Below are 27,467 nucleotides of genomic sequence, written 5' to 3' on the forward strand. Positions count from 1 at the left end.
GGTAGGTGAAAGATGGGGAAAAGTAACACTTAAGCTGAGACCTGAATGATAAGTAGGAATTAGCCAGGAATTTGCCACCCTACTCCCTACCCGCAAGGGAAAGACTTTTCAGGCCCTGCAGTGCACAAGGGACCAGTATGGTCAAAGAACTGAAAGGCCAGAGTTTGCTGGATGGGTGAGGCAAGTGCAGTGGGTGGGGGGAGTGTTCCATGCCGGGGGCACAGCAGAAGAGGTGGAGCGATGAAGATGTACTGACGTTCAGGAGGTTGGGGCAGAGGCAAGGCTGGAAAGCTGGGCCGGAGAGAGTCCCGACGGTACAGGCCGAGTTGTTTGATTTTGTCCTGGAGGTTCCCATCTACTCTTTTCAAGCCAGGGGATGATAGGATAAGATTCGCTTGTTAGAGCAGCCTGACAGCTGTCGGAAGGAGGATTGGCATGTGGGAAGTCTAGAGGCAGAGAGGGAGATTACATCTGGCCAGAAATGTTGAATGTGTGCGTGGGTCCAGTGGCACAGGGATGGCCACGGTCGTCACAGAGCGCACTCAGAAGCCAGCCAGCCATTAGGCCCCGTGCCGGGTCTCTGACCGTCCTCTCCTGTCTTCCTCAGTGCCAGTTCCTTCCTGGCTCTTGACCACAGTGTTGCAGTAACTCCTCCACCGGGGTCATCTTCCTTCCAGTCTGGCTTTATACTTTTTCTTCTTCCTCCTCCACACGTACCTTAGGTGTTTGTGGCAACAGCCCCCTTGCCCTCCTCTGAACTGCCTTTCACACCCCACTGCTGCTGTGCTGCCATCTTTCAGAAATGCGTTTTCTGCCTGGAGTGTTCCTACTCATCATCCAAGGTCTAGCCCAGAAGCCGTTCCCTCGTGACTGCCCCAGGCTGTTAGCAAGTCCCTCTCCAGTAATTTGGTGTGCAGCTTGATTCCAGAATTTCAACCGTGTCCGGACTACTTTCCCCAGCTCTTGTCCTTCCTGCCCCTGCAAGACTCTGAGATCTCTGTCAGTAGAATCTGTCTCACTCCCAGAGTCTCACGGAGTCCTGTGTGACTCAGTGAATATTTGATGGTGAATTAATTTTCTGATTCTCTAACTTGCTTGTGCCAAAGCATGTGTAAAACCTAGTGTTAGAAACCTTAACTGCTGTTTATTGTTTGTGAACAGTTTACAGTACCCCTGCAGTAGAGTTGGTTTAGATTGTGTTCCATTTGTGTGGCTCCAGTTGAGCTGTAAGGGAACAGCACAAAGCACTGCATATGTGATAGGTCTTTTTTTTTTTTTTTAAGCTTAGTATTATTTTAAATTTAAAGCGTATTTGGAAGTGTCTCTCTGCCAGTGTCTGCTGGTGCCAGCACATTATTTTCAGTTAAAATTCTGTGCAAGGGATGCTATCATTACTTACTTATTGTTGAGAAACCTGAAACTTAGAATTACTAACCTGCCCATTGCTGCCCTGCCTGTAAGCAGCAAAGCTGGGATTTGTCTTTCAGCTAAAGCAAGCCTGAGCTCATCACAGCTGCTTTGATTTTATCATCTTACAGATGTTCCTTCATTAAGCTATTAAGTCTTGCTCCTGAATACTAAAAATATTTATACAAATTCCCAAGGGGCATTTATTTGTTTGGGACATTTTCGACTGTTCTTTGTGTGGATTTTCTTTCCTGCGTATTAAAAACAGTATTTACTGAAAAAGCTTTGTAGTATCAAAGGAAATTTTAAAAAATTATACACAATTCTACCACCCGAAGACAACATGAATTTTATATTTCGTTTCTTTCTGATCCAAGTCCGTTGTGAAGAGGCGCCTTTTATCGGAGAATGTGAAATAAAATACAGTTTTTGTGCCGTCCTGGTTTTGCCTTTGCCATTCTTTTAGTTTCTTTTGGCCATTGTTCACTTTTGAGCAGGGCTTGATGCCTCTCCCTGCTGTGTGAGGTGTGCAGCGCTGCCTTTCCTCCTGATGGAGTTCTGGCTTCCGTGGAGGTGGTGGTGGTTTTTCTTTCTTCCCTTTTTTTTTTTTTTTTTTGAGGGGATGGGGAGCTGGATATTGAGCGAACCCCAAAAGTGCCAAAATTTGGTGGTTTTGTTTTAATTCATGTGACTTATTTTGGGTGAGCTACAAACCAAACCTCCAACTATAGATAAAATAGAAGGCCCTCCTAACTGAAATGTGCCCCCAGAACGTTAACATTCCTTGTGGGATTGAGGCTTTCCGTAAGTGTGGTGTAAGTGAGAAAATGAATATTTCATGTAAATTCTCATGTTTTAGTGAAAGTAGGAGTTTTTTATTATGAGAAATAAAAATACAACTTTGTAATGAATCTTTTCTTTTTCCTGAGTGATTTGACAGTAAGAGCTGGAAGCTACAAATTACCTGTAAGACAAGGGTGTCTACGTTTTGTCTACCCATGGGCCCGTATTGGCGACTAGCCAGGCGCCTGAAGGCTACTCTTAATTTACATCGAATAGAAGACACCTGTCTTGTCTTGCGCATCTCTAACATGCTGGCACAGCTCCTTGAGCGCAGGGTCCAGGAGCCTCTTCGCTGAGGGCTTTCCTCCCCGAGGGTTTGCTTAAGAGAAGAGTGTATCACACTCCTCGTGGTGTGGCCCTCGGACAGTTTCTGTCCTAAAACCTTTTTTGTGAACGGGGTGTTGGCCATAATGATAGCAGCGTTCATCCAGCAGCTTGCCAGCTGCAGCGCCAGCAGCTGTTGTGAGACACTTGGCTGATTTAGTCTTTGCACCGCTGTGAAGTGGGTACTATCATCCCTGTCTTGGGGGTGAGGAAATTGAGCCTCAGAGAGGTATGCTGAGGTCACACAGCCTGGAGGTGCATGATCTGGCATGAGAACCCTGGTCTCTGTGACTTTTCCCCCTGGGCTTTGTTATTGCTGTGAGTAGTGTGTGGCATGTGGTCCAGACCAAATGTGTTTTGGTCCATTCTCAAAAAAGAAGAAAGGACCCCTTAGGTTTCATTTAATTATTTATTTTTTAAGAAAATAATTTGTAAGAGACTGCAGGTGATTGATTAGTGTGATTGTGGAAAACCAGGCAAGATTTTTGACTTTTCTTTATTAAGAAAGGGAAAAGGGTTATGTTTTTTTTTATAGACAAAATATGGGTTCTTTTAATTCTCAGATTAATTAGCTTATTCTTTTAACTTGCCAGCTTTTCTTTATTAAGCAAACTGAAGTACTGTCAGGAGAAGCTTGGGGACCATCTTTTGCTGTTAGTTTGGCAATGTTCCTTGTAGCTGCATTGGCAACATATATAAAATTTTTATTTTGCCCACTTATTCACATAGAGAATTAATATGAATGAAATTTAAAGCACGACATTCCTGGAAATGAGGCCCTTGGACAATTTAGGAATACTAACTTAAGGAATAAACATTGATATGCACCAATAGGGAAGACTTTGGGTCACTTCCAGGGCCGTCCAGGTAAAATTCTATCTCTAGATAAACTGGTTATACAATTTCCTAATTACTGGAATGTACCTCTTAAGTCCCAGTTTACAGAGCCCCCTAGCAATTAAAAAGATTCGGGACAGAGTAGTAAACATACCAGATGTCTCACCTTGTGGGCAAAGAAGAGTCTTAGAATTAAGTTGGAACTTAGGAACATCAGTAGGGAATTCAGACCTGCCATTTCTCCATATTTTTACACTAAAGTGCAACCTTTGTGCAGACATTTTGTTATCTCCACATGACTCGATTTGAAAAATTGTCCTGTGCTGTATCAAATCAGTGTACTATAAGATGGCAAATATTTCTTCCTCATTCATTTTCAATTCTGAAATCAGATGTGAACTCAGCAGCACTGTATTTAGTTTATAGGCCCACGGAGAAGCCTTCTCAGAGGGCACATGACCTTGTAGCTCTAGTGTTGCTGAAAATCCTTTTTCCTGAGCTGGAAATTCTTTTTCCTGACTAGTGTGGGCCGGGTGACTGTGCAGGCATTCTGTAAGCATGGGTCTCCATCAGGACTGGAGCGAGTCTTGTCCCCTGCTCTCTGTGGGTCAAGGACTATGCGCTGGCGGGAACCCCATCCTAGTGGGAGCTTTGTCTGTACAGCCAGTGACCATCCAGAGCCTAGAATGCTAGAGAAAGAGATGGAAGCCCTGGCTTCAGTCACAGCCCTGATTGACCAGAGCTAGTCATCACCTAACCTCTCTGAACCTCAAACCCCTCATTTCTAAAAAGAAGCTGATTTTTTTTGACTTGAAGGTCACTGGGTTATTGGGATGCTGCCATGTCACGTGTGTGAACACGCTCTGTAAAGCACTGTGTGCTTTTCCCCTGCATATGTTGCTCTGGAGTCGTTTTTAATTTTCTGAAGTAGGATGGGATAGTGAAAAGAGCTGGTCTTTGTAGTCATACTGGGTTCAGATCTAAGTCCAACATTTATTAGTTGTTTGACTGTGAGTGTTGATTTCTCCTTCAGGAAAATGGGGGTTAGAGGATCTGTTCCATGGGTAGTGTGTGAGGATTAAGTGAGATAACCACATGTAAAAATCTTTGTGTGTAGAACATCATTGATGTTTGATGCATGGTGTTTTGATAATTTTAGTGCTAACACATTCTCTGTGTGCAGTTCTGTGTACTGAGATTTTTCTGGCAGTTTTTCCTGCTTTGATTAATATATTTAAGATGAATTTCAGAAGATTTAAAATGTGCGATGCATGGATTTTATATCTTAAAATTTGTACCACTATGGAATGCCAGGAATTAAGCAGCTGGGAACCAAAAGCCCATGAAAGTTGGGTTATGCATCTGGATTCCTGGTTGTTGCAATGGTGGTACTAAGCCAATAGATGGTGCCATTATGTTAGGAGATGAGAAAATATTTACTTCTGCAATTCATCATGTTGTTTCAGGGAATGTAATAGAGCCAGTCCTTGCTGGTTCTTTATCTGTTCTAATTAGAGTAGACTTTGTTCTTGATTCTGTGTAGAAAATATTAAATGTCTCTTGTAGGTAAAATAGTGAGATATTGAACTAATGTTAGGGTGCTCTTCCTCCTGTTTTTTCTGCTCTGACGTTTCACCATGAAGTCTTTTCTGATTTGAGTTCAGTCCTTAGCCTATAACCAAATAAAAGCCCTAGCTAGGAGTACGTTTCAGAACTTAAATGCAGTGCGCACAGTTTTAAGTCCTTTGCTTTTTAAACCCCATTTCAGAGAGAGTGGGGTTAATTAGTTCATCTTTACCTGCTCTTGTTTCAGAATTGGCCCTACTACAAAAAGTGCCTTTACATTCTCGTGACCTAGTGCTTGATGATCTTTTACTTTCTTGTTGGACAGACCAAGTGGAAAGTCATTTTATACATCAGAAGACTTTTCGTGTGGAGGTCATGTAACTAGGGATTTGTTGGCGACCAGATCTGCCATTACTAGCTGTGTGTTTTTGGTTAGGTTCCTTTATCCCTCTGATCTTAGTTTTTTTTGTTTTGTTTTTTTGCATCTATAAAGTGGAGATAATACCATCTAGTCCACAGATGAATAAAGTGAAAAAATATATGTAACAGTGTTTTGCACTTTTTTCCAGTAAATAGGATTTATTATTGTTTGCACAAGGCTCTATGGACAAGATAAACCTTTACTTACAATTAAGACTAAGTGTGTTTTTATAAATTATTAAACTCTGTGGTCCTTTGTCCTAGAGGGTTCTAAGGGACAGGAAAACTAGGAAAAGGCCTGCAAAGGGCTTAACTTGCAGTTTGGGAAGCTATTTTGAAATGCGGGCCAGAGTAAAGGGTGCCTTTGAAAGACCTGTCAGCTCTAACTGCCTCGAACTCCTGCAGCGGGAGAGAGAAGTGTGTGCCCTGTGCTCTGCAGTGCTGAGTGAGAGCTTGTTTCCTGGTGGGGCCTGATGATTGTGGGAGCCCGATGATTAGGAGAGGTAATTTTAAGATAATTTTCATCCTCCGTCTTATCCTTTACACATAGGGTTAGGTGACTCCTCTGTTTGAAGGAGAACAGTTTTCTGTCCTCATACCTTGTGGCATTTCATTAAAATACATTAATAAAACACAGCCTTTCACTTTTTAGGCCTGAATGCCCCAAATGTTAGTCCTTTCTTAAGAATAAGTGTTTATAACCTGTCAGGTCAATGAGACGTTGCAGTTGCAATTATAAGAAAAATCCCTGTTCCCTTCGAGTGGTGTTTTACATTATTTACGTAGAGTAAAATTTAACTCCTTTTTGACTACATTACATTTAGAAAAGGAACTGTAGTTTTTGAGAAATCAGTTTCTGAATGAAATGTTGGGTGCTTTAAAATCTATTTCTTAGCATATTAAATGGAATATATATATATATATATTTTTTCATTGGGGATAAAATGACATTGAGGTACATTTGCTGATGAAAAGGAAGCATTCTTTCCCCTCACGAGGGGTTTAAATGTAATACTCAGTGCTTACTCAGGAGTGAAAACATCAAATTAAACGGCTTATGCTGACAAAGGACAAATCTGGATTTCAGCAACCCATGCAAGATTGTCTGATTGCTTGGCCTGCCTCTCCTCGAAGCTTTTGGCCAAGACTTACAATGAAATGCATGCATACATTTAAACCATTTCAAGTCAGTGTCTGGGTTTTCCCAACCTCTGAGAGGAGTTCCACTGCTCTCTAGTGGCTGAATGTGGTCCCCCGGCACCAACATTGTTTTATTTTCATGAATCAGCTCTTCACACATTGGCAGTATTGGCCTCCAGAGCAGGCACCAACACCAGGAGACCAGACCTTGTAGACAGAAACAGAGTGAAAAATGATCCCCATCCATGGGTCTGTGGAGAGCATCAAATTTTGTCCAGGATGAGTGGCCAGTTGACTAACAATGAGCAAGTGTGAGTAAGCACGCTGTCAGGGAGAGCTGACACTGATGGATGAGAAAGTTCTTGGTGTTACTCTTTTATCGCTGCATACATCTTACACCTTGGCAGGCCACGGTGGCAAACAGGTCCTTCCTTGGGTGCTTAAAATGGACCACTTCTTAGCAGAAGGAGCAGCTCTTTTCCTGAAAAGATCTGGTTGAATTGATTTGGGGGAAAAGCAGTTAGAAATCCATTTCCTGCTGCCTTTCAGAGCTTCATGACTTTGAGAGAAGAAATTTTAAAGATCTGCATTTCTGTTAAAGTTGCCAACCCTGAGACTTATTGAGAATGATTGTATAAAAGAGCCCCTGGAGGATGGGGACCTTGTGTTAGAGTATTTGTAACAGCTAACTTTTATTGAGCTCTTACTATGTGCCAGGCATTCTGTTTTACATGTGCCATCTCATTCAGGTCTCAGCCGACCTATGAGGAAGACGCATTCTATCATCTTCCCCTTTGTGCGGGGAGGCGGTCAGGGCGGTAGGGCTGCTGTCCTGTAGTTTCTGGGGCACCATTCACCTTATGCTTGCTGTGGTGGTGCCGCCTGGAGCAGCTTGGCAGTCATGCAGGGCTGGGAGGGCCTCAATGGTGTGCTGTGGGAAAACAGGCAGGAAGCTCAGAGCTGTGCCACATCTTTTGCATCCATGTTCCAGAGCCTCCCGCCCAGTGGGCACCTGAGATGGTTGGTTTGAAAGGATGAGTGGAGAGTTGCCCTTCTGAAAGGTGCATGGGCTAAAGAGCCACAAGACCTAGATTTGTTTTGTTTGTTTGTTTTTGTTTTGTTTTTGTTTTTGCGGTACATGGGCCTCTCACTGTTGTGGCCTCTCCCATTGCGGAGCACAGGCTCCGGACGCACAGGCTCAGCGGCCATGGCCCATGGGCCCAGCCACTCTGCGGCATGTGAGATCTTCCCGGACCAGGGCACGAACCCATGTCCCCTGCATCGGCAGGTGGATTCTCAATCACTGCGCCACCAGGGAAGCCCCAACAAGACCTAGATTTGAATCTTGGCTCCCCTTATTGCCTTTAAATCATCTGAGCCTCAGTTTCCGTGTCTGTAAAATGAGGAAATACCTGCACCACATGAATTAGGGTCTGGGACCGATAAGGTCCTAAGGCTAAATATTTTCCCTTCCTCATTGTGAGAATTTGTGAACCTAGATCTTATTAGAAAAAGCAGATTTCTACCTTCTGGCTTTCAGATCCTTCCTAGAGCTTGACTTAGAGCAGCATGTTTTAGAAAATTATTTGTCTTTTATAGTTTCTTCAGCATGTCTGATAAAATAGGTCCTAGAATTGCCAAGTTTGATTTCATACTTGAGTGAACCCTGACATGTATAAAAATGAACACGTTTCATGTTTTTAAAAAAATCCCACTATCCTTAAGCCATATTAATGGGGGTATTTTTTTAAATATATAGAGCAAGTAAAAGCAATATCTTAGTAAAATTTTCTTGAAACATTTCAAATTTTGTCCTGAGTTGGATTGTTCTCTCAGAAAAAGTTAGGATTCAAATTGAACTACTAATACTAATGCTGATAAACTAAAATCAGAAACACTCTCAGAGGGTTTAGAAAATGGAGGCTAATTTCACTGTTTTATTTTATTTTTTTTTGAATGGGGCTATTTAAAAATAAATGCTTAGATACTTGAGTGGCATTGCTAAATAGTGAATGGCATCTGTTTAATCATTTAAAACATTTAACTGAAATCCCAGTCTCATTTGAATTTCCAAGCAAAACAACACAAATTAACTGTATCCAGATGTGTGGAAATCATTCTGCTGTAATCTGAGCAAAAAGTAAGTTAGAAAGCATGCTTTTGGGGGTGGAGAGTTAAGAAAATAGAGCTGCTTCCATGCTAATCTTAATTTCAAGCATTTGGCTTTGTAATTTAAGAGGCAGCACATGGGGGCTTCCCTGGTGGCGCAGTGGTTGAGAGTCCGCCTGCCGATGCAGGGGACGCGGGTTCGTGCCCCGGTCCGGGAGGATCCCACGTGCCGCGGAGCGGCTGGGCCCGTGAGCCATGGCCGCTGAGCCTGCGCGTCCGGAGCCTGTGCTCCGCAGCGGGAGAGGCCGCAACAGTGAGAGGCCCACGTACCGCAAAAAAAAAAAAAAAAAAAAAAGAGGCAGCACATGGAACAGAAGCAGTGTTGGACACTTTAAATTTAGGATGATTGGGGCTTACATTCCCAGATTTTCTAATCACTAGCTATGTGATCTGGGCAAGTTCCTTATCTCCAAAATTCAGTCTTCCCTCCTGTGAAATGGGACTGCACTTACCTGCCATGTCTGAGGAGCAGACAAAACTCACGTGACTGTGCTTTGAAATTTCATAAAACACCACGTGGACTGTGTCTGTTGTGGTCTGTTTAGTAGTTTGTTTGCCACATAGTATACTTCTGGATAAGTGAGATCTGGCTTGGCGCTGATATGCTCAAAGGACTTCATTGTTAAGATGATTTTATCTCTTTTTAAAAAATTTTGGTGCCTGTCCTAAGGAAGCCCTCCTAAGGACTGTGGTAGAGAGACATGGTGTGTTTATTTGGGATGATTGACTGCTGTTGTTCCTTGGGACTGTTGACGCATGCGTTGGTTGACCTTCAGGCCCCTGTGTACAGATTTCAGGACTAAGCTGCCTGCTGCTGCTGTTACACAGCAAGACTGTGACAGCTGGCAAGGTCTTGGTCTTTTGGCTTTTTTTTTTTAATCCCTTAACAAAGTTGAATTCTTATTTTCTCTAAGTGTATATCTTAAAAAATTGTAAGTAATGCATTGTCCTTGAAAAAAAATAAGAAAACACAAGTAAACAAAAGAATATAGCACCACCCAGAAATGAGCATAATTTAAAAAAATTTTCTTCCAGGTGTGTATAATATGTATTATATAAACATATCTGTTAATTTTGCTTGGGAACATGTTTTTCCCTCAGTAAATATTATATCATGGACATTGCCAAAAAATATTATGTTTAATCACCATGTATATAGTATTTGTTTATTTTCCCTATCTCCTGATTGTTGGTATTGGACCTTTACATTTACCTCCAGTTTTTGATACTGTTGCTGTTGTTATTTTTGCTTTTTTCTAATCTAAACAGTGATCATAATGTCATTTGGGTACTTATCCATTTATTTCTTTAGAATATGTTTCTAGCAGAATTGCGGGTTTGGTGGGTATGTTTAGCTTTATGCTTTCTGATTGATGTTTCTAAATTGTGCGTTAGAAAAGTTCTATCCATTTGTGCTTCTACAGGAATGTTAGATTGCCCTTTTTACTACATCTTTGTCAGCACTGGGTATTATTCTTTTTAATTTTTGCTAATCTAAAAGCCAAAAAATGGCTATTTAGTTTCAATTTATATTTCTTACTAGTGAACTTGAACAGTGTCTCTAAATGTGTATAGGCCTCTGCTCTTTTTCTTTTCTGTAAACTGCTGTGTCCTCTTCTCTCTTGGTGTATTGATGTTATTTATCTGTGAGCTCTTTTTACTTATTAATGCCCTGTGTGTTGCACATATTTCTCTGAATTTCAGGGCTTAGATTTTACATTGTTTACAGGTGTTAGTCTTTTTTTTTTTTTTTTTAAGCCAGTCACCTATTATTAATAAGACAGATACTTCATTTTAAAAGCATGGCTGGTCACAACTACTGAGCCTGTGCGTCTGGAGCCTGTGCTCCGCAACGAGAGGCCGCGATAGTGAGAGGCCCGCGCACCGCGATGAAGAGTGGCCCCTGCTTGCCACAACTAGAGAAAGCCCACGCACAGAAATGAAGACCCAATACAGCAAAAATAAATAAATAAACTAATAAACTCCTACCCCCAACATATTAAAAAAAAAAAAAAGCATGGCTGGAGATGTGACCCTTGTGGCATTTATGCCTGAGCCCTCTTCTGGAGGTGTGCAGTGTGGGCGCCCCGTGGAGTCATCTTAAAGGTCTGCGGGTGAGTCAGGCCCTGGCATTCCGAGATGGAGAGCAAGACTGTGCTTTCTGGGACTCACAGGGGCGTCTGTTGAATTCTTTTAATAAGCATCAAACCTGGACAGCCAGGGTAAGGCGATGCCCACCCAGGTGGCTGCAGTGGATCAGGGGGTTGCAGAGCAGTTTCTGTCCCCCATGGATGAAAGAGGGCTAAGTTGCGTACCCTTCCCCCATCCCTGTCTCTCCCCACAGCCTGCGTGCTGGGCGGTTTGGGAGTTGGTGGTTGAGCAGGTGGGTGTGTGTGGATGGCGTGGGCGAGCTTGGGGAAGGACAGTGGGTGCAGAGGCAAGTCAGTGGGTAACTAGGTAGCCGTCACAGTGTCGTGCACACCCTCTCTCTAAATGCTGGTCACTGACTTGTACCTCGTATTTCTGTTTTGAAGAGCTTTGTTCTGGAAGCTGGCTTCCAGTAACTGTGGGTGGGCTGAAAAAGGCAGACTTGGTGGAGGTTGCTAAGGAGCAGCTACCTGGAAACTACTGATGAGACAGAGCTTTGGTAGAAAAATGCAGAAATCCAAGGAGGGCGTTTCATTCCTGTGATATCACAGAGTTCAGGCCAGACTAGGACGTATAATAGGACATGGTTTTGTGGGTTTAAAGCCTTCTTTTCTTTTGAAAATGGACTTGCTTTACATTTGAGTTTGTCTTATATTCATCCCGGTATGATAAATTAGGTAATAAATGTTCTTTTACACTTTATCAAGGCATTTATTGCTGTCGTCACTCCTTCAGGGCCAGCTCCGTTTCCCCAGCTCCCCCATTTGAACAGTTGTACTCAAACCAGCCCAGCCTAATGTAGCAAATTCTATTTAGTGCTCACTGTGTGCCAGAGACTGCTAGGTATGGCGGATGCAGCTGTGAAGGGATGGACGGTTGGCAGAGATGAGAGTGATAAACTCTGATGGGGGTGTGGTGGTCAAGGAAGGCTTCTAGGAGGAAGTCATCTCGCAGTTGGGGTTGGATGGGTGCCTCGGAGTTCTGTGGACTGTCAAGGGGGCAGAGGGAATAGCACGTGCCAAGGTGGGATAGGCTTGAAATGGTCTGGGCATTTAGGAAATTCTTGTCAGTTTAGTGTTGGTAGAGTGTCAAGTGTGTGTGTACATTGGGGAGGAGGAGGGGCTGAGCGAGCCAGAGACCTGGTTGTGGAAAGTCATGCATGTCTGCTCTGAACTATGTTGTGGCCTGTAGAACTTTCTGTTTGAGAGAGTGGCATAGGGTCACACCTGAGACAGGAATCCTGCCCTGTGCTTGTTAGTCCTGTAATCCTAGACAAGAAGCTTTATCACTTCCCTGGGGTGCTGTGAGGATGCCCAAATGACAACATACGCTGTGTGGCCCACGGTGGGTGCTCAGACAGAATGCTCCTGTTCTTCCCTCTTGGCTTCCTCCTCTCTACTGTGAGAGAGATTGAGGGCAGGTCTCATACCCCTTGCTCTTAGAGCTCATCCTGCATTTGTGGAAAGCATATTCCCTCTGACATCCATTTCCTTCACCTGACACGCCCACGGTCTAAAGCAGAGGCCCCTATACCCGGTACACTGTCCCCTGGCTTTTCTGTTTGTTTGTTCCTTAATGGGAAACCAGGCCGTTCTGACTGATTTTCTAAGGTGGCCTTGTTTTTGGAATAAAAAATCAGGGTAAATCCTGCAGAGGATTTTTGCCTTGGTTTTGGGTATGAGAGTGCCAGGTTAATAGGTTGATGCTGAAATCATGGAATGTCTGTGGGCATTATTATGGTTTATGGGGAAAATGGGATATAATATTTAAACATTTTGAGTCAAATGGCTGCTGTATTACTATGGAATTTGATGATTTATTATATGTAGTTTTAAGTGGCATTGAAATAAAATCTGGGAAACTTGAATTGAAATTATTTAAAAAGACCTGTCTCATTGAGTTTACCATCTTTTTTCTTTTTAATGGCAAACTCCTTGTTCCTTCCCCCGGTTGCCTTGCCTTGAAATTATGTGAGGATTTGCATGTCGTTCTCTTGCCATTTTGGGCGTTTGCAGTCATATTTGAAATTCTGTCTTCTCTTTTCTAAGCAGCAGACACACATTCAGTTTCCTAGAAACCTGTTGACAAAGTCAATTGCACTCCATTTCCTAGCACTTCTGTGGACTTCTGAAAAGGGGGCGCCAAAGTCCTCCTTTCCTAAAAATGCTAGGAGCAGGAGCTAATTTGCAAGTGATTTAGAAATTGTTTTTAATGTTGAATTTCCCCTTTTCAAGTTTATTTGGAGTCCGCTTATCTTTGATCTCAGGGGAAGCAGAATCAGGCAGTTTAGCAAGCTCCTGTTTTCCTGAAAACTTCTCAACTCTGTGCACGTGCCATGTGTACACCTGCATGTGTGTGTGTGTGTGTGTGTGTAAGTTGGTGTGTGTGTTTTGGGGGGTTGTGATATAAATGGGGAAGCAGAAATACAGTGTAATAGGGATCCCTGTGTCCTTTCTATGTTTACCTCTCCTACACCTTCCACTCTAAAAAAAAAAAAAATCACTGTGATGAGAAGCATCACTACATTGACAGACACTTTTTGTTCTAAGGATTTAGATTTAGCATGTACTTCTACTTACGGAAATTTTTTCTGCGGTGTTGTTTCTCATGAAAAAAAGCTTTTGATAAAGGAAGAATTATTATATTAGGAGGGAAATATTTTTCATTTCTTAAAGTATTAGGTGAAGCTAAGTAGAAGGAAATATATGTGCCCGGGAAAAATTAGAGTAAAATTAATTTACTGTGAAACTGCCAAAGAAAGGATGGCCCAGGAGAAAATACAGGCTAGTAGTCTTTAGGGAAAGATGTCTTTAAGGTAAGTTGTGTTTCCCCCTTTACAGTAATTGATTACAGTTTTCCACAAAATTATTTGCTCTTAGGTAAGTAGCTGTCCTTCCCCTGTCCTTTTCTAACGTGTATTTCTGGCCTCTGGTGCGTTTACCCTTGGGCTCTTTGCAGAGGTATTCTTGGACCAGGTTGGAAAAGAAGTATTTTTTTTCCTGAGGTTTCCTTATTTGCAATTTTCTTGTTTCTTCGTGACAGTTGTCCTTTGTTTTCCATACAAAACCAGCTCGTTTTTTACTACGAAGTCTGAGACTGGTCCTCACCAATGCCTTAAGACAGGTTACTTTCCCCCCTTGATCCCTGAAACTCAGAGTAAATGTGTAAGTCACAAAACATTGGTGAACTCTGACTCTATTTCCAGATTTTCCAGGACACATAAACTATGAAATTCCAAGGTTTGATTTTGGTGAATTTGTGTATATATATCTAGTTTTATTTGGGTACACTAGTTTTATATCTGTTTAATTTCTGTTTCCTTTCTAAAGGGCTTTTAATATCTCTTTAGGTTCCCTTTTTTTTTTTTTTTTTGTGGAGAAAATTGTGAGGGGAAAATGGGGTTGCCTTTTGCTCCCAAAGCTTAAATGAATAGTCATTGCCCGTAATGCCGTCTACGCTCGTAGCTTCCCACTGCTTTAGATGTGATGTATCCGGTGCTGTGAAGGTAATGATCCTCAACCACAGCAATATTCCCTAACAGGAGTATCTGTCATATTCATTGGGATTACCATGTTCATTGATTTGTGTCTGTAAATCTGCTGTTTCTACCCTTTAAATTTGATCTATAATTGGACCTCCTTAAATGGTTCAGATAAGGGTAGTCTGTATTTTCTCAATGCAGCGATGCTGTCAGCTTCTCCTTTTTCATTATACATTCAGCAGACTTGATAAAATCAGCAGGACACCTCATTTGAAACTGTTTAATCGCTGCCTTTTTCCTTTGCTAAACCATTGAGGTGGTCAAGCGATGTACACAAATCATTTTAAATAGAAAATATGGTTTTCTCTGTGACCCAGCTAAATAGATAGTGTTATGCAAAACAAGTTATAAAGTAATAAATGCCAAAAAAATCTTCTAATTGGAGTAAAAAATTGTGGGCAACTCTATCCTCTCTCCAAAAGTAGAGTATCCTAAAATATTGCCAGGACCCTGTAAAGACAAGATGATGGTTTTCTAAAGATTCTCTGGTTTCTGAACAAAGCAAGTTTAAATTTTCATAGTTCTGAGCTGCCTTTTATATCCATTCAAAGGGAGCCCACACTTATTTGTAATGCCTTTACATCCTACTTTTGTAGGGAGAAATTTGCTGTCTGTTAATATCTATGCAGCATAACCTTTCAGCCATTTGCTATTGTGATAATAAATTTTTGTTTCTTTGTCATTTTGTCTACTCAGCTGTTACTCCTCAATGTACGAACTAAAAATAATAGCTCCAAATAAATGCCACATAATAAAGTGTTTTACAGTTGTAGCTGGAATAACCTGGTGGCCGTAGCTCACAGTCCTATTACCATTGCTGGTGCTGTAGTTTCTTCCCCGTGTGTCAAGGTGACTCTACCAGGGCCAGCTCATTAAAACAATCTATTCTTTCTAACTGGCTTGGTATTTAGCGCTATACCCAGCAGCCTGCCAAGGCACAGCTTTGGAGCACAAGAGTCACAGCACAGGATATATGAAATTATGTGGCATTCACTTTTTGAACAAATACAAATTATCCATAACCTCATTTTCATGCTTCAGGATTTTATTGTGAATAATATGCAGTTACTCCTGTCAATAGTAGAAGTAGGGCCAGTTGCAGGTTTACCCGAGATAGTGGTAAGTGTGACTCCAGGTTTTTGAAGAGCAGTGTTTACCTGGTTTTTGTGGCCCTATAGTATTTTTTTTTTTTTTTTTTTTTTTTTTGCGGTACGCAGGCCTCTCACTGCTGTGGCCCCTCCCATTGCGGAGCACAGGCCCCGGACGCACAGGCTCAGCGTCCATGGCTCACGGGCCCAGCCACTCCGCAGCATGCGGGATCCTCCCAGACCAGGGCACGAACCCGTGTCCCCTGCATCGGCAGGCGGACTCTCAACCACTGCACCACCAGGGAAGCCCGGCCCTATAGTATTAATATTTACACTGTACGTGAATGTGACATTGGGTGTGTTTTGCCATTTTTGCTGCCCCGAGGTAAACTTGAGATGGAGAAGCTGGGAGTTGGTAAATATGCTAAAAATGCATCTTTTTTCCTACAGGTTCTGGCTCCTTAGCAGCAATGGCCGTATTTGAAGATAAATTTAGGCCAGATATGGAGGTATGTAAGTTCCTACAGTTTTATTCTCTTTCACGTTATCTTTCTAGTTGTATGTTGGACATTTACAAATTGATTGCTGATCCCTCCAAAGTTTGAACTGCTGTTAGTTGGAATGCTCTTTGGCACAGGTACTATGTTTGCTGAGAAGACTGGTTACTTGGGAAAGCTTCATTTTGGAGTGGCCTTGCTATGCCCTCCCTCAGGCTTGAGGAGCCTGCACTGTTCAGCTTTTTGCTCTGGCCTTTGGGCTGTCTGGGAATCTGCTTGGCTGTAAATGCTGCTGCAATGTAGCATGTTTTCTTTTGCGTTATCACAATATCTCAAAATGACAGGTTTTTTGTTTTTTCACTAAGAATAGAGAAACTATGTATGTCTTTGCATGTCACACAGACCTGGCCTGAAAATGCGGGCAGTTTGAAAAATCCCTATAGGTTGTTCTGCATTTGGCAGAAGATGGGGACAATACCATGTGTGTAGTGGCCTATTATCAGAGCATGATGTATGTATCTGGTGTCTCACATATATTTATAAGAGATTCTTTTATTATATTTTCTTTGGTAGTGGGGAGGGTGGTATCTTCTGAATGACATTCCACCTGTGTCTGCTTTAATGATAGATGTACCTCCATTAAGCAACCCCCTAGACCCCAAAATCTCCAAGAACAAGCCACAGGTCTTTTATTGTCGCTTTGAAAGGAGTGTTCAGTATGCTTGGATACTTTATGGTACCATGTTATTCCTCCACTGTGCTTTATCCTTGCTGCTGAACTAGCGTGTAGGCACATTACGTCCTGAAGGCAGCCCTCATCATCTGCCCTTGTTTTTTTGATGTTAATTTTTTCATGGGTAGTATCAACTTGTTTTCAACAGTTATTAGGCTGTTTATGAGTGGTTTACGCTATTCCTTAATATGTAGGTTTCTGCTCTTCCTGCTTTTGCAGTAGTGTTTTGTGTAGATACCAGCGGGTGTTTCTGGGAATTACTTTTTGACAGTGCTTTATGCCTAATCATCTTTGGAAAAGATTGCATGTTAAAAATTTTTGTTTTTCTCTAGCTCATTGTCATTAGAGCATCAAGTGTCATTGGAGCCCTGAAGCTCTCTGATCTTCAGGTTTGGGCCAAGTGCCAGGAGAGCAGAGAATGTAGGGTCGTGGATGCTGCTCAGCCAGGACAGGGGTCTCCTGCCAGAAGCCACTACATCCTTGGTATTTGAGGATAGCACATGTAAGGGACTTGGTCACTGATGGCTAGTTTTCTCCCCTTTCTTGAATTATCTGCAGGAATTAAAACGTGTGACTAAAGATAGAATTTAGCTAGGTGTTTTGTACCAGAAACAATGGTCTTGCTCCAATTAAGAATAGTAAACAGGTCCACGTATCAGCTGTAAATGAGATTAGAATTCTCCTCATTTCTCAGTGTGAACATTTATTCCCATATCAGCATTATTTTCTGTTTGGGGTTCTTAAGTACAGAGGAAAAATAAGATATACTAGGTCACTTAAAAAGAAAAATTAAAAACGATCTCCCAGTTTTCAAACTAAAGGAGAGGAATTTCCTAATGCTCCACAAATCCATTAGAACTAATGCAGGTATAGAGAGAAAGACTGATGATTTTCATTTAGAAAATCACCTCAGTAGTGTCAGGCCCTCCTTTAAACCACATTAATCTTTTCAAATTTTCTTGAAAGCTGTGTCTGTTTCCAATTGATTGGGACTTCCATATGTTAAAGAAAAATGAGAATTGCATAAAAAGTTGAAAGCATGAGGTATATTAAAAGTGATTTTAACACTGCTAAAGTAATTTTATATTATTTAGAGTTTGGATTTGAAATGATTCAAAGGCCATGAATTTAATATTGCTGATTTTTTAGGGAAGCAAAGGGGAATGTGAATCATCCCTTCAGTAAAATTTCTGATATTATCAGTCTGAAGAGTTGTGTTCCTTAGATCAATTTTATCTACAGTTCAGACCACTTATTGTTTTGTGTTAGCTGAGAGACCTTGAAACAGGTGGACTAAATTCCCATTTCAGATTGTTAATTAAATTTACAATTTCAGGTGAGTGGTTTTTATTCACTGAACTTATTAACACTTGACACAGATTGACAGTCAACAAAAGTCACTTTATTAAGGAGAAGGTAGTACTTCTCCAGTGAAGTGAGTTTAAAAGTAAATAGAAGGCAAAGGTAATACTTTTAAAAATCTAAAGGGATATTAATAGATACTAAAATTATTGTGAAGATCAAGCAACTAACTGCTGGCCACCCTGCTTTCTTTTGGTGAAGATTAAGTGATGTGGTTTCAGTGGAAGGCCGAGACTGCTTAGGAAAGTTGAGAGAACCCTGTGTTAGTGACTTTGCTGTGAAAGAGAATTCAGCCAGGGTGTCATTTCTGGCTCTGCATTTGCATAGAGCTCATGGAAACGTTTGGTTTCAAATTTCCAAACTCGATTTTTCTTCTTTCCAGGGAGGCTTTTTGTCTTTCTGTGGCAAGAAGCCCTCCATAACTTTTCTTTCTTGCCTATTTTGAGACTGAAGGGTTGGATGACTGAGTCTGCTTATTTCCCTTCAGTAGGGGAAAGGGTTCTGGACGTGTCTCAGACAAACCCAGGAGAACATTTCTGCCTCTCAGGTCTTGCATGGATCGCCAGGACAGTAACTGCTGCTCACTTCATAGAGAATTGCATGGGGAGGGGAAGTTTCAGGCTATCATAATTACAAATCGTTTGCCAAACAGTGATTTTTAGGCCAGACTCACGAAACAAAGTCTTGGCTTTATTGTTAGAACAAATAAATTAGGAAAAGCCCATAGTCTTTTTTCTTTTTTTTTTTTTTAAACTGCAAACCTGTGCCTTGGACAGTGCTGGGCCTAGACTGTAGTATTTATGGAATGAAAGTCCCTGCCTCCTTAAAAACCTTTAATGTTTTCTCATTGTCTTCGGCTGCACAGCCTGGTATGGTAGCCACCAACCACATGTAGCTGTTGAGCACTTGAGTGTAGCTAGTCTGAATTGAGAGGTGCTGCAAGTAGAAAACACATCCCAGATTTCAGAGACGGGGTACAAAAGATTTAAAAACGTATCTCATTAGTAATACGGTTACATGTTGAAACAATACTATTTTAAGTATATTGGGTTAAATAAAAATATTATTAAATTTTTTCACCTATTTTTACTTTTTTATACGTGGCTACTAGAGAATTTAAAACTGCATATGTGGTTCACATATTTCTATTGGACAGGGCTAGTCTTGAACTTGTCATTTGCACACTACATTTAAGGATTCTGCCATGTCTGGATGCCACCTCTACTGTTATTTTTCTTGAAAATGTTCTTTTACATCAGCTCACTGTTTTATAAATTGAGTTATCATTTACATAAAATAAAATGCACAGATCTGAAGTGTATAGTGCGATAGATTTTGGCATTTGTAATTACCCAAGTAACCGTCAGTCAGATCAAGACAGAACATTTCCTTCACTGCAGAAGTTCAACTTTCCAGTCAGTTCCCTTTCCTCTCTTCCCTACAGCCACTCTAGTTCACCTATTTAATTTAAATTTATTTTTAAAATACAGTTTGTATCTATGAAATCCTGGGTTTGATGTGATGGTTATTTTTCCCCCCAAGACATGAAAATGAGTACATACTATTAATATAAATAAAAAATGTATTCATGTATCACCATCATGTAAGCCCAGGGGTATGAATATTAAACTTTAGGAAACATAGGTCTGCATTCCTGCTCCACTTCAGCCCTTCTCGCCTGCTTGCTGTTCTTTGAATACAGTGTGTACTTGCTTGCTGTCGAATCCTGCTCGCTGCCGGTGCCTGCCAGCAATGCTCTCACCTGCTTCCTCATTTATTTGTGTTCCCGTACTGCATTGTACACACCTGTCCCATTGTTTTATGGCTGCTTTCAGGGGCATCTCCGCTACTTGCCGAGAGAGGGGAGACCCTTGAGGGCAGGGACCATGAAATCATCTCTCCTCTTCATCTCCTGATGTTCAGTACATGTTTGTAGAGTTGAGACAGGATAACCCAGAGCTAAAGCAAAATCTGAGTCATCAAAAACCACCTGGGAAACGGAGGGGACTTTCTCTTCTTCCCATCTGGAAAGTGCTGAACTTTTTTTTTTTTTTTTTTGAGATAACAGAAGAAGATAACTAGTACATTTCTCAAATAATACACAGTATTGGGGCCAGAGTCAACAAAGCAAACGCCCCATTGAGTACACGGCCGAAATGAAGATGGGCCAAAGGGCAGATGCTCATTGGGAAATTACAGGCCAAAAATCAGAACAGTGAAACCTAGCTGGGATTCATAAATGCCTAAGATGGGCTTCTGCCTTTTGAAGTCATCTGAACCAGTGATTTGCTTCAGGTAAAAGCTCTGACTCAAGGTTTCAGAGAAACTGCCAGCTAACTGTGTGAGTTTAAGGCCCATTAAAAATCTTTTAAAATTCTCATCCAGTTGTGGCCCTAACACTGCCTGTCCCAGTCTTGGGATGCTCATTTTCTTGTTTTTCTCCTTGCTGTTAGCCTGGAAGTTCTCTGAGGGCAGGAACTGTGCTTATTCGTTTCTATTTCGTCACACCTAAAATGGTGCATTGTAGGTAGTCAGCCAGTATTTGTTGAATGAGTGGATAAAAAGGTGTCAGAAGCAACCTTTCTTAGTTGGTCCCAGAATTTACCTTCCTTTGAAACAGTTTGATAACTGTTTAGTGTTCACCTTTAGTGTTCATAGTACTCAGATTGATAAAAATGAAGGCATTAAAAAATTGTATTACTGCTGATAAATCTCATGCTTTGTTTTTTTTTTTTTTTTTTTTTTTTGCGGTACGTGGGCCTCTCACTGTTGTGGCCTCTCCCGTTTTGGAGCACAGGCTCCGGAAGCGCAAGCTCCGCTCACGGGCCCAGCCGCTCTGCGGCGGCATATGGGATCCTCCCGGACCGGGGCACGAACCCGTGTCCCCTGCATCGGCAGGCAGACTCCCAACCACTGCGCCAGCAGGGAAGCCCTCATGCTTTGTTTTTATCAGCAAAGGTGCTTATTTGGACACTGTACGTATGTATTAGCAGAATAGTGGATTTTGAAATATGTGAGTTGACCTAAATGACAAGGGGTCAGTTGTATTAGAGGGTTTTTTGGTGATGATGAATTGTGTGGAGCCATTCCCCTAGAATTTTTTTTTTTCCTATTGTTAAGGCTGGCATAAGAACTAAGCCCCTTATCCTAGTTATTATCCACAGGCTAGCTGGACAGGAAATTAGTGATAAACACACTGTGGCCTTCTGAGTCCATTTTCCAGTTACGTATGAGGAATTTGACCATTGTACCTGGAAATATGGTGTTAGCTTCGTGCAAGTATGTATCTTGAAAATTGCTGAAATAAAAACTTTTATTTTAGGGTGGGGAGGGTTAAGGAAATGAATCTGATAGCTTAGGTTAGTTTTCCTTCCATGCTGTTTCTTTGTAAGAAGGAATGTTTCCATTTGGCCCAGTGAGAAATTTAAACTCTTGAAGATTATAATTCATAAAAATGGGTAGAAGATTAATATTTAGTCTGTCAAGATCAGTACTGTCCCCTCTTTGCACTAATTGTCAGAAAGCGTGCGAGGGCTGCTGAAGGGTAGCGGTGTGCGGCAGGACCCTTACATCACAGGGAGATGATTCAAAGGCAAACTGTCCTGCACCCTCTGGTATCGACTTGCAAATTAGCATCTGGAATCTAATTAAACAAGCTTAATGAAAGTAGCAGCTGAATACTGCTGGAAAAGACAATCAGCTTTTTTCCCCTCTCTGATACATATTCTGTACTATTGAAGTTGGTCAACAAACACATCATGTGAGCACAGTTAAAAAAAATTAGCATTTATTTGAAGAATAGAAACTGTTTTTCATTCTGTTACGCATTTGGCATGCTTCGGCGTCCCATGAGAGCCATGCCACAGCAGATACTGCACAATATTTATAAATCCATGACAGGCAATAATAGCAACTTGAAAAATTCTTTTGCTAGAATCTCAAGTTGAGAGCTGCCAAAAGCTGAGAGGATCAGATCTGCAGTGGCAGCTGCTGTGCCCTACAGTTAGAATTCTAGACTTTGAAGATGCTCAACTTAAAGAAATGAAGACTGCAGGCTTAGCCAATTTTTGCAGGTTTCTAGAGCTCTGGCTCTTTGCCTTTTGAAGATGAGTTGCTGAAGCTTCTACCACTGCCTGAGGCGTGCTAACACCAGCAGGATCTTTTTTCCCCCCAGTCTTAGTGTGTCTTCAGTTTTAAGTAGCACATGCTTAGTCAGTGCCAACTGTGATGGTCCTTTTTCTGGTCACAATACCGAGGGATGAGCTCTTACCCTATACCCTTTAGAGAGAAGCTGTAAAGATAGATGGTGACGTATACAAGTGCCACTTCAGCTGTCTGATTTATGGAGTCATATTTCATCACTTGGCAAGTGCTGGCCTCTAGAGAAGCCCTTACTGCTAAAGATGTGAGCAGCTATCGCCCTAAAGGCTTGTGTTTACCTCACAAACGTGATGCCAAACACGTAGCTATGGAGGAAACAGAATTAATCTGTCATTTCAGGCAGCTATAGATCCACTTTATATAACGAAAGAGTTGATACCAATATGGTATTCTATAGCAAATTTTAGAAGTGACTGTAGTTTTTTGTTTGTTGAAGTCTAATAGTAGAAAGACACTGAAGTTTCAGATTTATTTGTGCCATGCAGATGGACAGTAGTGTAAGAGATCTGCATTATTTTGATTTAAAAAAAAGAGTCTATTCAGTTTGGCACATAGACTGGTCCCAAGGGGAAGCATAGAGCATGAGTTCAATGTGGTCAGATGGAAAAGGACACACAGGAGCTTAGGAGCTAGAGGATTGGGCTGTGAGTGAGTTTTCACTGTACGCATGGCACGACCGTGGGCAAGCCACGGCCCGGCACCGTTCACCCAGAAGACGGGGATCCAGAGACCTGCCTGTGGGTTGCTGTCAGGATTATATGTGGTCTGTAAAGCACTTCATATGATGGCTCACACAAAATTGGCTCTAAAATATGGCAGCTGCTTCTATTTTTTAGTAATCCAGTAGTAGGATACAAACATCACATAGCAATGACTAACATGATTATTTGTACTTGTGTCAGGCTTGATGATATAGATAGATATGATTTTTTTTTAATTTTATATTTTATTTATTTATTTTTGGCTGCGTTGGGTCTTCGTTGCTGCACGCAGGCTTTCTCTAGTTGCGGCGAGCAGGGGCTACCCTTCGTTGCGGTGCGCGGCCTTCTCATTGTGGTGGCTTCTCCTGTTGTGGAGCACGGGCTCTGGGTTCGTGGGCTCAGTAGTTGTGGCGCGCAGGCTTAGTTGCTCCGCGGCATGTGGGATCTTCCTGGACCAGGGCTCGAACCCACGTCCCCTGCATTGGCAGGAGGCTTCTTAACCATTGCGCCACCAGGGAAGTCCTAGGTATGATTCTTCTTTCTTATCTGAAAGCTTAAAATCAGAGACAGGCCTAGCTAGTGGTCATGACAGTAGAAGAAGCCTGTTTAACACATAGCACGGGCTATGGAAATATTTGCCTTTTTGTTATGGGGAGAAGGTATTGAAAACACAGCAGTCATAATAGCTGATGCTTTTTGAGTGCTTATGCTGTGCCAAGCTCTTTTCTAACAGCTTTGTTTGCATCATCTTATTTACTTTTCAACAATCGTGTGGGGTCTGTATTTTGTTATCCCTGTTTTGTCGAGAAGAAGCATAGGGTGTAGGGAGGTCACATATCTTACCCGAGGTCCCACAGCCGGGCAGTGATGGGATCATGGTTTGAACCCTCGTCAGTCTGGCCCTCCGATGTGATCGATCACCCTGCTCTTCTGCCTCTTTGCTAGGCCTCTAGTTCTTTGACAACAGAGTGGGGAAGACATCTTATTCCAGGTGAGCAGAGGTGTGGGCTGCTTGGGCTATTCCTTTTCTCTGATGAGGTCTTATGAAGATGGCACGAAGCCAGACGAATGTCAGAGGAGGTGTATAAACCTCTTGGGTGAGCTCAGTGACTGGAAGGAACCCAGGGATGGAAAGATGCAAAGTTAGAAATACAGAGATATTGGGAAATATAAGTAAGTCATTTGGCTATGGAAGGTTTTTTTTCTTCTTCTCTTTGAATTCATCAGAATTTATTTTCATCTTTTAATTGTCCTCCCCGCAAATATCCTGAGGTTGTTTTTTCCCTCAGAGTTTTCAGATATTTACAGGGGAGCTGTTTTTCTCTATATAGCTAATGTTCAGATGGCATAGCCTTCTTCAAATTTAGTAATGAGACCAATAAGCCTTTAAATATTGGTGAATGGCATTTGTCCATTTGAGGCAAATCATGAGTAACTTGAACCAAAAATAAATAAATAAGCAAGACTATCATATTTGAATAATGAGGTGTTCTTTTTACCCCAACTGCCAAAACTTTTTAATCTTCGTCAACAATTGTTCTGTCCTCCGTCTTATTTAGGTTGCATCTGTGCGACTCAGCTCAGGAGCCCTGACAAGCGGCATATGAATTCTGTATTCATTAGTGATCTTGATCCAAATGCCTCTGTCCCTGCCACGGGGGCTCAGGTGTGGAAGCTGCTGGCTAATCCCACCAGCTGACATTCAGAGGTTTAATGACTCCATAGGAAGGTGACCACTCGCTGGGAGGTTTGCTGGTGGAACCCACACAGCAGACAATGGAGATCAAGGAGGATGATCAGTGTTTAGCCGAGCACCTTCCTGCGTGACTTGAACCCTGCTAGCATCAAACAGAGTTTTAAGTAAATGCAAAATTAAAAACAAAACAACAAGACAAAATCTTGCCCTCGATAGCTATCATACACAGTGATTTTCCTGTCTGTATTGATATTGATGGTGTTTAAGACTGTTTTTCTTGTAGCAGTTTAATAGGTGTCAGCTTGATAAGCTGAACTTGACTCGCTTTTCCAGAGTTTTAGATTTTAAGGTTATGTTTGTCTGGTACTACATCTGTTTAGGTATCTTGTATATCTGGGAAAAAATATATATACTTAAAGCCAAAATTAATTCTTATGAAATGTTCCTAAGAATCTATGCTGACATTTTTGTTTCTTGTGATCTCTAGCTTTAAAAAAAATTACTATCAGAATGTGAATCCTTTGATTGATGGGTGACATGTCACTAGATGTTTTGACTTTTTTTTAGGTCCTCTGTTCTAAAAATGTTGGATGCCTTATTATTTTAATAACAGCTTCATTGAGATATCGTTTACATGCGTACAGCTCACTTACTTTAAGTGTGTAATTCTGTGGTTTTTAGTATATTCACAGAGCTGTGCAGCTATCACCATAATCCATTTTAGACCATTTTCATCCCCCTCAAAAGAAATGCCATATCCATTAGCAGTCACTCCCCATTTCCCCTCAGCCCTCCCAGCCCTAGGTAACAGCTCATCTACTTTCTGTCTCTACAGATATGCATGCTCTGGACATTTCATACAATAGGAATCATACAATATGTTGTGTCTGGCTTCTTTAATTTACAGTATTTTCGTAATATTTCATCCTTGTAGCATCTATCGATACTTCATTTTTTATGGTTGAATAGTATTCCATTGTATGAATTTATCACATTTTATTTACCCATTCATTAGTTAATGGACATTTGGATTGTTTTCACTTTTTGACCATTATGAATAGTGCTGCTGTGAACTTTTTTTTTTTTTTTTTGCTGTACGCGGGCCTCTCACTGTTGCGGCCTCTCCCGTTGCGGAGCACAGGCTCCGGACGCACAGGCTCAGTGGCCATAGCTCACGGGCCTAGCCGCTCCGCGGCATGTGGGATCTTCCCGGACCGGGGCACGAACCCGCGTCCCTTGCATTGGCAGGTGGACTCTCAACCACTGCGCCACCAGGGAAGCCCTGCTGTGAACATTTGTGTACAGGTTTTTGTGTGGACATATATTGTCATTTCTCTTGGGTATATATATACCTAGGAGTAGAATTGCTGAGTCATTTGGTAACTCTCTATGTTTAACTTTTTGAGGAACTGCCAGACCGGTTTACAAAGTGGCTGGGTCACTAGTAGTGTATAAAGATTTTAGTCTCTGCACACCCTTGCCAACATTTATCATTTGGCTTTTTGATTATAGCCATCCTGGTGGGTGTGAGTTGGTGTCTCATTGTCTTAACTGATGGATTCCTTATTGGTTAAGAACTAATGCAACTACAGAAATGTTTAAATGTAACTATTGAAACATTTGACACACTTCTTTATGCACTGGATTTGGGCAGTAATTGGGATGGTTGTGTGTTTAACTATTGGAAGGTCCCTTTAAGAGGCTCTCCCTGAGGCTGTTTCTGTCATTTGCTTTTGGTCCTAATTCCTGCTTATTGGTTTTCCTTAAGACCTGAAACATTAGACATAGTAAAGTGTGTCTTTTTTGTTAGATCAAAAATGTATTAATTTTTCCCCAGTAATTTTCTCTCGTTGTATTTAACGTTAAAAAAAGTTTTTAGGGCTTCCCTGGTGGCACAGTGGTTGTGAATCTGCCTGCCAATGCAGGGGACACGGGTTCGAGTCCTGGTCTGGGAAGATCCCACATGCCGCGGAGCAACTGGGCCCGTGAGCCACAATTACTGAGCCTGCGCGTCTGGAGCCTGTGCTCCGCAACAACAGAGGCCGCGATAGTGAGAGGCCTGTGCACTGCGATGAAGAGTGGCCCCTGCTTGCCACAACTAGAGAAAGCCCATGCACAGAAACGGAAGACCCAACACAGCCATACATACATACATACATACATACATACATACATACATACATACACACATACACACATACACACATACACACATACACACATACACACATACACACATACACACATACATACATACATACATTAAAAAAAAAAAGTTTTTAGAGGTGTCAGAACCCAAAGATATAATCCCTGGGACCCTGTATAGAATTATTCCTGGTAGTGGTTTCCAGTGGAGTTAAAGACTTAATTTTAGAAATGAACAGATACTGAAGTTGGCCTTACGGTTCAGTGAGTGATTTGGAGAATTACCTACCATTCAACCTTTAGAATAGATAATAAGACACTGTTGATGGTTTAAAGCTTCTCACCAGCATCAGATGTTTTGAGTTGTCCCCCTTTGAAAGAGTGAGTTTGTTCTCCTGAATTTGAACCCACTGGTGGGCCAGCTTTGGAGAAGCAGAAAAGGACTTCTTGAGTTAAGTTTACTCCCTTGGATCTTCTTGCTCACATTTTCATTTTGTGGTGTTTTGTAAGGCAGATGCAAGTTTTCTCTGCTGTTTCACATGATGATTCAAGAGCAGGACTTTGCTCCCTACCATACAGAGTTTGGAATGTCACAGGTACATAATTGCTTCTCTCCCTTTGGATTCCTTCTCTTCCTTGACTTAGAAATGGCCACTTGGGGCCAGGCCTCTGGAATTCAAGAATCAACA

At 41.7% G+C, this 27,467-nt stretch overlaps 1 protein-coding gene across 1 annotated transcript in view; it reads left to right on the forward strand.

The window, feature by feature from the left end:
- Positions 1 to 27,467, forward strand: part of PSMB7 (proteasome 20S subunit beta 7) — a 57,892-nt gene that overhangs the window by 12,794 nt on the left and 17,631 nt on the right. The window contains exon 6 of the mRNA XM_081238385.1: positions 15,934 to 15,992. Within this exon, the coding sequence (XP_081094511.1) occupies positions 15,934 to 15,992 (59 nt within the window). The remainder of the gene's footprint in view (positions 1 to 15,933; positions 15,993 to 27,467) is intronic.

The sequence above is a fragment of the Mesoplodon bidens genome (genome assembly GCF_964165515.1).
Source record: "Mesoplodon bidens genome assembly, chromosome: 6".
NCBI classification, from domain to species: domain Eukaryota; kingdom Metazoa; phylum Chordata; class Mammalia; order Artiodactyla; family Ziphiidae; genus Mesoplodon; species Mesoplodon bidens.